Raw genomic sequence first — 10,207 nt, forward strand, 5'->3', positions numbered from 1 at the left:
TCAATAGTTTTAAAAAGAAAGCTGGTGCCAGACACCAGAGAAAGCTTAGACAGTAGGGGTAGCTGCTAGGAACAGATGCCCACAACAATGTCTACTATGTGGTAGGTGCCCAAAAGACATTCAAGAAGGAACAGCGATCCTCAGCATTATCAGGGAGAAGAATCAGTCACCTGGAGTTTATGAAAATTGCAGACTTGTGGGCCTATCCCTAGAGATTCTGACTCTGAAGGTTTGGTACTGGGTCCAAGAAGCTGAATTTTTAAGAACTATCCCACCAGTGGTCTAAGGACCTCACTCGGAGAAACCAGCTCATCTATTCGTGAATATTTATTAAGCAGGTACGATATGCCAGGTTAAGGTTAATCTTCGTTGTAGGCATAGAGAAGGAACAAGAAGTCTATAGCTGTGGAGTTTACATTCTAGTGGGGGTAGAAAATATCAGGCATACAAATAAATGTGGCCAGTGAGAGTTGTAAAGAAAATAAAGCAGGTGGGCAGAGGACATAGCATGAGCTTGGGTGGCAGGGAGGGCCTCTCTGAGGTCAGTGTGGAATGACAGGAAGGAGCCAGCCAGTAAACAACTGGGGGAAAAGCATCCAGATGGATCTTCCTTTTTCCCCAAGCTCCCCTCAACCCAGGCCCTGATCCAAGAGTATCTCAAAGGACGGTGAAGGATAGTGAAGAGCCCTCCCTCCGTCTCAGGCCTTTATTATTGAGGTTTTCAGACCCAGGATAGACCAGACAGAGGAGACTGCAATGGGGAAGGATCTAGAAGGTCCCTTCTCTCCAGGCCATGGTACCTGCAGGCTTTTTCTGGCCAGGGGCAGAGGCCTGACTCCCTGCCTTTTGGGAAACCTGGCCCCTACTCCATCTCATTCACTCAAATGTCCCTAAAGTCTCAGGCCAAGCCAGACCCCAGGGCTGAGCCAGCGGGTGTGACAATGCCCAGTCCGCAGTCAGGCCTCTTCACGCTCCAGGAGCACTGTCCCTATGGGCGGGGCCCTGTGAGCATCCTTCCTGATTTGACGTCCAGATGCTTAGGGATCAAAGGAGCAGGGACTGGTCCTCAGGATTACGGAGAGGATAACATCTCCAAAGAGGCTGACCCCCTTCCCAGCAGGTTGGACAACACATTAGGAATACATGAGCCTGGGAGCTCCTAGGAGAGAGGGGAGCCACGTGGCACAGTGAGACTCCCATGGCAGGTAGGCAGCCAGGGGCAAGGGGTTCCAGGGTCACTTCTTCTTGGCACGGTCTGCTGCATCCAAGGCAGCCATGTTGCGGGCGGCTGTGATCAGGTGGATGACACTGATGACGGACTTGAGCAAGGCGATGGGGGCAGTGATCCAGAGGCCCATTCGGAAAAGACCCACGGAGCCAACTGTGGGAAGGGAACAAAGGCGATACAGACAAAATGGGATACAAGCGAGCGAGGGGCCCAGGAGTTGGTGGCCTTCCCTCCCTGGGCAGACCAGAACCCTCCCATCCTCCCACCTGGGCCCTCATCTCCTACCTAAAGGTCCCTCAGAGAAATTGAACAGGTAGAGGAGGCAGTAGAAGAGCTCGTTTCCAGCACACAGGATAAACAGGGCAGGCTGCACAAACCGCAAAGAGGCTGCTTCAGCAAGAGGGTGGGGCAGCACCCCACCGCCCCGCCCAAGTAAGGGACAGGGGCCGGCACCCTCTGACAGTGGGCAGCAGGGAGGAACTATACTGGGGAAATAGGGGTGCAGGGGGTAGGGGAGTAGGGTGAGGGTGGAAGGAAAGAACAATTTCAGCAGATTACTTCTCTCTTTAAAAATCCTTTCTGAGGCTGCCACTGCTCCCAGAATGAAGTCCACGCTCCTAGTCAGGGCCTAAGGCCTTTTGAGAGCCGGCTCTAAGACCTCTCTGGATTCTCTCTCCGTCCCTCCCTTCCCTGCTCCAGCTACTGTTCCTCCTCCCTGGGTGCACCTGGGCCCCATGCCCACTGGCTGCCTGGAGCAATTTACACAGGCCCTCCCCACCAATTCTACCCTCCATGCCTCAGCTTACAGGCCTCTTTCCCTGGGTTGGCTGTCCTGCCTTGGTGTTTGGGACCAAGGTTCAGCCTAGGACTTGGCCTAAGCTGAGTAAATAAGGGAGGGGCAGGAAATGCTCACTCTGGAGGTGTAGTAGATGCGGAGCACTGGATTTCCAGACAGGTCGATCATCTTGTGACTTTCACTGCCTCGGGCCACAGAACTTGGGGAGAAAACAGGAGGAATCCATGAGTGTTCATTACCACTAATGCCCATCTAATCCTCATATCAACCCCCACCAGCTATCTACTGTACAGAGGCACCAGGGCACAGCTGAGGACCACTGTCTTGCCCAAAGCCACTCAATTACCTAGCTGGGAACAGAGTCAGGATTCAAATGCCAACATTCAAAAGCCCCCACGCCCCTTTCTAAGAGCTGTTATCTATCTGGAATCCTCAAATACCCAGTCAGAAGAATTTAGAGATTGCTTAATTCCACTGTAAACAGGACTAAAACTGATTCAGAGAGGATTTGCCCAGCATCCTTCAACAAAGCAGAGCTAAAAAGGAGACATCCCAAGAAGCCTGAAGCCATTCCAGACACCCTCCCATACAGTCTCACCCCTCCCCACTGTTGTGTCATCGTCACTGGTCAACACCCCCAAAATCGCAGACCTGTGGAGGTGCAGCCAGTGGCTGGCCACATCCAAGCTCATGCTGAGCTGGAAGAGAAGGGTGGCCCGAGGGTACAGTAAGGCCAGGTTGACCAGCAGACACATGGTGGAGCAGCGGTCTGTCAGCATGTCCAGCATGGCCCCAAACCGGGTCCCTGAAAAATGAGGACTATTAGGTGGGAAGAGGCTATTAGGAGCCAGCAGATCTACGCCAGGGGCCTTATTTGGTAGTTCACTCTAATGCAGAGCCTAAAAGAACTGAAAATGTCCACCATCCATGCCTGGGGAGGAAAGCAGGCTGCTAGCCGTAGGGTGTAAGGTCAGTGGGCAAGGGTCACCATGACATGAAATGGGGATAAATGTGAGTGTGGAGAGAGCAAAACTCATCAATCCCAGAACCAAAGGTCCAGGTCTCAAGACAGGGAGACTTGAAGTCTTAGGGGAAGTCCTGGAGGTGGGTCTGGAGAACAGATTAAAAAGCTAGTCAACCCTCCAGAAGCCGTCCGAATGCCTTCTCTATCCTCCCTCCAAACACGCCTTCTGTAATCCCTATTGCTTGTGCCTGGCATACAGTAGACGCCCAGTACACCTGCTGGTTTTTATTCAGAGAAGCCTCCAGCACTGCCACTGCCATGTCCAGTCTTGCTAGCCCACACTCCTCAGTATCAGTGAGTTCTTCTCAACAGCTAGCTTAAATCCCTTCTGCTACAAAACCAAGCCATTCTCCTCTGCTTTCTACAGAGAAGGGAATAACGGAGGCCTCCGATTCCCGAGTACCCGCCCACCCTGAGGTCCTGAGGAGGCAGGAAAACGGGCAGAGGGCTGCTGGGCCCAAAGGCTGGCTGGGAGGAGGTATGTGTCACCTTGATTAAGGGCTCGAGCAGCGTGTCCATCGAAAGCGTCCAAAAGTCCGCTGAGCAGGTAGAAGGAGGAGGCCGTTAGGGGGCAGCAGGGCATGAAGTAGAAAGAAATGATGGCGAAGACAATCCGGGCATAACCTTGGGATGGGACGGGGAGGAGACAGACAGGGCGAGATCAGGGAGCCTGCCCACCGCCCCTCGCCCTCCCGTTCGGCCTGGAGCCGCGGGCAGCACTCACCGATGAGGTTAGGCACAAACAGGAAGATATTTTCGCCTGGCATCGCGGCGGCCCCCTTGCCGCCCCTGGCAGAATCTGGAAGCGCCAGCTCCGTCCCTGCCCCAATGTGCGGCCTCACCCTCCGGCCCGGCGCATCCGCCGCGCCGACTGCGCGCAAGCCCCCGCTGCCCCCGCCCGGCCCCAGATGTTAAAGCTCGCTGCCCGCCGGAGCATGGGCCGACCCAGATGTGCGCGGGGCGCAGGGGGCGCGCACACTCGCCCTTCTTATGGGCAGACCCTCGCCTCTGCTCGCCCCGCAGGCGCTCCTGCCTCCAGCTGCGGCCCCTGCTGTTCCAGCTGTGCTCGGCTTCCGGAAACCTACTCTTCCGCGTTCATACTTGCAAAGTCAGAGAAAGGGAAAAAAGGCTTAAAAAAATGGCTGCGGCCCCTTTAAGACCTGCGAGCTTCCTTTTCCTTTTCCTCCCTCCGCCCCTTTCCATCGGCTCGTACCAAAGCACAGACGGAGGAGAGGGGGCAAAGAACCGTCGAGGCCGAGCAAAGGAGGGACTGAAAAGGAGAGGTCAAAACAGAAGGAGGCTAGATGCATAGCTCTACTTTCCTTTCTGCGGAGGAAATGACATCCTGGAGACAAAGGGAAGAGGAAAAGATTCCGCCCTCCCAAGTCTTTGCAGCCCCAAGAGGCAGGGTTATTTAGTACAGTCCACATCCCCCCCGACCCCTCTCTTCGGCCTCCTGTGCTCTCGCAGGCTCCAGGCTACGAGGTGCCGGCTAGAGAGGCTGGAGGATGGCCTAGGGTGAAGTTGCTTGACGCGTGCCCCTAGTGGTAGGAGGATTAGGTCCCAGACTCCACCCTACCTGGTCCTCCCAAGTTTCTCAAGCTTCTGGCGCTGGGGTCACCGCCCCCAAGGAGGGACCTGAGGGCGGTGGAGGAGAGGCAGGAGGAGCGAACGCGACGTGCTGGGAAAATGCCCCTCCCCCGCCCCCGCCCCCGGTTCTGGAATCCCTAATATCCTGGCAACTGGGCTTCGGAACCTCCGCAGACACCAAAGTCTTTATAGCAAAGGGTAGCTCTGCCGCCCCGGGTCCCCGTCTTTCCACCCTTCCTCCCCAACTCCAGCTCCCCGTCCCCCGCGACCAACTGAGGTTCCTTGGACCTCCTCGTCTTCCCTCCTGCCGAGTAGCCCAAGATTTCAACCCGTTTACCAGGTCGGGGGCGGCAAGTTGGCTGCCTTGTCTTGGGAAGGGCCTTGGGTGGGAAGCAGCAAAGAGTCATCCCCAGGGCAAAGGGGCGAAATCGGGGCGGGGATTGTGGGAGTTCCGCCCACTCCCTCCTCTAGGAATACACAGGGCAATGATTTTTTTTTTCAGAGAGAAAACTGAGACAGCAGGATGGTTCATCCAAAGGCCTCGTTTAAATCTGGGCCTGGGGAATGGTGGTGGGACGGGTTTGGGGGAAGTGAGCTGGTTTCTCCACCTAACATAGGCTCCAACTGTTCCCAGGGGAATGGCATGCACTCCTACCAGGAATGAGGAGAACAAAGGCAGCGGGCTGTCCCAAGCTGCAACCTCCTTGGGTGGAGGTCCGGTGAGCATTGGAGGGGAATTCTAGAGGTGGTGGTGAAATAAAGTAGAGAGCTCCTAGGCTGAGGGCACTGAGACCTAGCCTCAACTCTGAGCCCATAGCCCCCAGCTCGAGGCCCGGAGGCCCCCAAAGTCTGCACCCGACTTCCAGGGCCTTCTAGGCCAAACCTCAAGGCACAGCCCTCCACTGGTAGACTCCTTAGACCCAGAGCCCCCAGCCTGGGAGCCCCTAAACCCAGGACTCCCATGTAGGAACTCCCAGGCTGAGCCCCTCTGACTTTCCCTTTCCTAAAAGGTTTCATTATCCCGCTCTGAGGAACTCCTGACCCGGATCAGCACAGAACTCACTAATGAGGCCTTGTTTATCGCTGGCTACCACATGAACCCTGTACCCACCAAAGGAAAACAGACACAAGACCGGGGGACTCAGATATCCAACCACGGTGACCCCCCACGCCAGGACCACTGTGTCGGGAGACCCTCCGTTAGCCCCACTTCCAGCCCCTCACCCCCTCCCAACCACAGCTGACCTCTCCAGGAATTTGCGCCCATCTCCCCCATCTCACAGCCAGCCCCAGGACTGTGCAGTGTGCCCCCACAACCCCCACCCAGTACCCACTCCCTGCTGGCCAGGAATCGCCTCAGCCCCTTCCTCGTTAGCCACATCTCTTTCTAGCTGTGGAGATAGTAATTTCTCTACCTGGGGCCTCTATTTCCAGTGTTCTTCACCAAGACCCGAGGCACTGATACCCGGTGAGTGAGGCTTCAAGGGAGATGCCCTTTGTCCTGGGAGAAAGATGAGGAGCCTGTAGGGGAGGGAACAAGGGTTTGACAATATCCCAGTGGGGGTAGGGGCGGGGTTTTAAACCATGTCTTCCTATTCTGTTCTGCTCTGACCCTCGAATTCAGAGTTCTCAGCCCTCTCCTTTCTCTTTCACCATCTCTAGCTCCGACAGAAACCGAACCCGTACCAAGGCACACCTCCTGCCATCCCCTTGTGACAAGGTATGTACTGGGTCCATGGATGGCAAGGCCGTTCAGTATTAAGCAAATGTTTAGAGTTCACACGAAATGCCAGCCCCTGTTTTAGGAGCTTGGGGCACAGAAATGAATGATATAGTCTCCGCCCTTGAAGAGTTCGCAGTTTAGTGTTGGGCCAGTCAAGTAAATGGCCAATTACAATATAATATGAATGAGTGCCTGTAATAGAAATGGGAAACAGCGAGAAGACCACTTATCCCAGCCTCAGTTGAGACAGGAAGGAAAGGAATCATGGAGCTTCCTGAAGGAGGTGACACCTAAAGAAAGAATTTTCCAGGAAAAAACTGGTAGGGGTATTCCAAAGGCACAGAGGTGAGTTTCAATAGACTGAGTGTGTATGTGTGTGTGTTCTCAGGGCAGGGGAGAGGGTAGGACCAGGAACAGTTTAACTGCTGGAGTATGCAGGCATGGTAGCCAGGGATTAACCAAGAGACCTTATGTGTGCCTCATAGACGCTTTCCTGTAGGTGAGCAGTCATTGAAGAGTTTTGAGCAAGGGAGTTTGGAATTTTCCATCAGTCACTCTGGTGATCAAAGGGGAGAGTTAATGGGAAAGGGAAGAGACTAGAGGCAGGGAGGCCAGTTAGGAATTATTCCAAGAGACTAAGCTGGAGATGATTACGTCTTGAATTGTCGCAGTAGTAATAGAGATGAGAGGAGGGGCAGATATGAGAAATAGAGACCAAGAAGACTGAGTTTGGCAATTGATCAAAAATGGTACAGGAATAAAAGAAGGAATTAGATGACTCCTGGGTTTCTGACTTGGGTCACCTAGTCTGATGATGTCATGCTTCTGTTCAGAACTCTACGATAGTTCCCCATTTCTGAGTAAAAGCCGAAGTCTTTCAGTGGCTTACATGGGCTGATATGATCACTTTCCTCCCCGACGCCATTGGCCCTCTGATCTCATTGTCTAGAACTGCTCCCCTTGTTTCCCCCGCTCTCAGCCATGCCAGCCTTCTCATTCTTCCTGGAGCATGGCAAGCACACTCCTGCCTGTGGACAGATTGGGTTTGAGGTGCCCATGCGAACTCCAGGTGGAAATAGCCTGTAGACAGTTAGAAATACAGCTCGAAAACTCACTGTCCCGGTCTGGGCTGGTAATAGAGATCTGATCTAGGAGGGAGTGGGCACTTGAAGGATGTGTGATTGCCCTGTGGGGGTTTATGCAGAGTGAAAAAAAAGAGGGCACTGAGGAGGGAGCCCTGGAGAACCTCTCCACATAAGGGGTTGGCAGAGGAGGTGAGAGGGGTCCATGAGGGAGGCAGAGAAGGAACTGACAGAAAATTTTTGGGGGGGGGGTGTCTATTATGTGCCAGGTCCACCAGGCCTTGGGGATGGTCATTTCTCTGACTGGGGCTGCTACTTCAAATGTCATGACCATGACCCCAGGCAAATTCAGCTGAAAAGAAGCCACTGTTCTTATCAAGGAGCTGACTTTCTATTGCCTTTTGGACATTTGATTTCTTCCAGTTGGGCTTTGGTGTTGGAAGCAACTTGAAGTAGCAGAAAAGCCCTGGGCCTTAATAGCTAATCTGCTATTAACTTGATAGTTAGCCCTATGCAAGTTTCTTCCCTTCTTCCCATGTCAAATGGGAGCCTTGGACAAGATGCCCTGTGAGGGCCCTACCTAACCATAGTGGTTTCCCTCTCCTTCCCAAATGGCACTTGTTTGAGAATTTCGTCCTGAGCTAATACCTTCCCCTCATCTACCTGCCAGCCCCCCTGGTCCCAAGAGACTTTTCCATCCTCATCCTCAAGAAAGAACATGGAAGCCTACAGATCTTTGAATTGTCTCTTGAATTGTTGAATGGGGGAATGTGTGAATGGATGGTGGGGGTAAATGGGCGAATGGATGTGTATAGATAAAGTCACTAAACCTTTATTAAACACTTACTATGCACCAGCCCTGCTCTAGGGGCTGGAATTTAGAAGTGAGCAAAATAGAGTCCCTGCTTTCAAGAAGTTTAAATAGTGGGTGAGTGATTAAATGGAAGAGAGTTGAGTGGGTGGGAGGATGAATGAGGGATAGATGGATGAGTGGAAAGATGGATGGGGACTGATGGGTAGATGTGTGGATAGATAAATGCATGCATGGATGGAAGGAGAATGGGGGGTGGATGGAGAGACAGATGAATGGATAGATGGAGGATAGAAGGAAAATGGTGGGTGGATGGATAGATTGGGAATGGTGGATGGATAAATAGATGGGTGGGGGATAGGGGTTGGATGGGTAGGTGAAGGATGGAAGGATAAAAACTCATGAGCCTTGGATCTAAAGAGTCAAAAGGCTCTTATTCTTTTCTAGGGAACTCTGCCTAGCAGCTTGACATCTGGAAGATGATCTCAACCCTGTCTGGTGCTTCTCTGGGCCTCTCATGCTTTCCTCCATCTGTCTCTCTAGAACATGCCTCAAAGCTCCTCTTTCACAACTCATTGAACACTTTGGTTTGACGGGGACTCCTGGTCATGAGCACCATCACCTCTGAAGCCTCCGAAGTGTTCTGGAACCATCACTCCGCTCTCAGCTGGCAAGGACACCACCAGAAATCCAAGGCTTTAATAAAGAGGCAGAGATCCCTTCCTCCTCCCAACCCAGGCAGTGCTCTGGTGTGGCTTCTCTGGGGTGCAGATGTGGGGGGGGGAATGCCCCCCACCTTTTTTTGTCAGATGTGTGGGCATATTATTCAAATGGCATATTCCATATTATTGGAATGGTATATTATTGGAATGGTTTTAATTCAGGCAGTTTTCAACCTGCTATCTGTCACCCTGTTGGCAGAGATGAGCTCATGGATCCATACCGTCTCCTAGCCAAACTCTAGCATCTTAAGGTATAGGTTTGTGGCATCTGAGAGGGTCTACTTTTGCTTCTGAGGAGCCACCAGTGTCACTGCTGAGGTCTCCCCTCCGAGCTTTGGGGCCTTATGCCTATGGGGACATATCACACCCATTACTATCATATCACATATCATATCACACCCATTACTAGCCAGAGGCAGTGCAGTGGGCTTTGTGGAGCTTGCGTTTAAATCCCAGTCTGGCCACTTACTGGAGCCTCCTGAGGAAGTCACTTCACATCTCTGAGCCTCAGTTTCCTTATCTAAAAAAAGGGAATAATTGTCCCTGTCTCACAGGGCCTTTGTGAGGGTTGAAAACAATGCATACAAAGGAATTAGCACAATGCCTGGCAAAGAATAAATGTCCAAAACTCAGGCTAGTATCAAGATCAGTTTGCCTCATGTACTCCTAAAATTCAACCCCCTTTTGCGTATTTCAATATCCCTTTGAGTGTCCTAAAAATGTTTAATTATATTTAAATATAAAATTTTAATTAAGCAAAATTCAATTAATTTGGAGACTCTTTAGACGAACAGACTATAAATTCCTTAAAATGTTCAAAAGTAGATAAAGTAGAAAAGGACACCCACAGGATACAAAACAAGCTCCTTGTTTATGAAATGCTACAAATCTGACCAATACTTGGTAGACATGCAACAGTAGATATGCTTAAAATGCCAGAAAGATGGGGGACAATAAAGAATGATACACTTGGATAGATAGAAAAATTCTCAAAAGGGGGTTGAATTTTAGGTAAAAACTCGTCATGAAACAAATTGAGAGCTGTTTACCTCCTGCCAAACAGGGAGGGAGCAGAGGTGGCTACTGTGGGCTCTCTCCTGGCTAGAAGAGCTTAGAAACGCCAGGCACTGGCAGAGAGAGCTAAGGCCTGAAGGGGGCTTGTCCCAGCTGGTCCTCCACAGAGGCTGAGCCTAAAGCCAGGCTTTTTGACCCCAGGCCAGCCCCCTTGACA

General features: G+C 52.2%; 2 protein-coding genes across 11 annotated transcripts; one reads left to right on the forward strand and one right to left on the reverse strand.

Moving 5' to 3' along the window:
- Positions 1-309: 309 nt before the first annotated feature.
- CDIPT (CDP-diacylglycerol--inositol 3-phosphatidyltransferase) lies at positions 310-5,055 on the reverse strand. Of its 4 annotated transcripts, none has more exons than XM_044746378.2 (6): positions 4,976-5,055; positions 3,538-3,672; positions 2,676-2,829; positions 2,142-2,223; positions 1,514-1,595; positions 310-1,381 (listed from the first exon to the last, which is right to left on the reverse strand). In XM_044746378.2, the coding sequence occupies exons 1-6, from the start codon at positions 5,043-5,045 to the stop codon at positions 1,236-1,238; spliced, it is 669 nt and encodes a 222-aa protein (XP_044602313.1). In that variant the 5' UTR covers positions 5,046-5,055; the 3' UTR covers positions 310-1,235. The 4 variants fall into 4 exon arrangements, with proteins under 4 accessions (XP_044602313.1, XP_070340700.1, XP_044602315.1 ...); XM_070484599.1 differs by lacking the exon at positions 4,976-5,055 and adding an exon at positions 3,773-4,530; XM_044746380.2 differs by lacking the exon at positions 4,976-5,055 and adding an exon at positions 3,773-4,262 and having other exon boundaries at positions 3,538-3,587.
- LOC106845617 (putative protein T-ENOL) lies at positions 3,280-8,994 on the forward strand. 7 transcript variants are annotated; one of them, XM_044746381.2, is made up of 6 exons: positions 3,280-3,526; positions 5,273-5,357; positions 5,649-5,796; positions 6,073-6,106; positions 6,301-6,358; positions 8,798-8,994. In XM_044746381.2, exons 2-6 carry the CDS (start codon positions 5,277-5,279, stop codon positions 8,831-8,833), a joined length of 357 nt encoding a protein of 118 aa, XP_044602316.1. In that variant the 5' UTR covers positions 3,280-3,526; positions 5,273-5,276; the 3' UTR covers positions 8,834-8,994. The 7 variants fall into 7 exon arrangements, with proteins under 7 accessions (XP_044602316.1, XP_070340703.1, XP_070340702.1 ...); XM_070484602.1 differs by lacking the exon at positions 3,280-3,526 and adding an exon at positions 3,598-3,779; XM_070484601.1 differs by lacking the exon at positions 3,280-3,526 and adding an exon at positions 3,615-3,779 and having other exon boundaries at positions 8,702-8,990.
- The last annotated feature ends 1,213 nt before the right edge of the window (positions 8,995-10,207 follow it).

This window comes from Equus asinus, chromosome 14 (genome assembly GCF_041296235.1).
Source record: "Equus asinus isolate D_3611 breed Donkey chromosome 14, EquAss-T2T_v2, whole genome shotgun sequence".
Taxonomy (NCBI): Eukaryota; Metazoa; Chordata; class Mammalia; order Perissodactyla; family Equidae; genus Equus; species Equus asinus.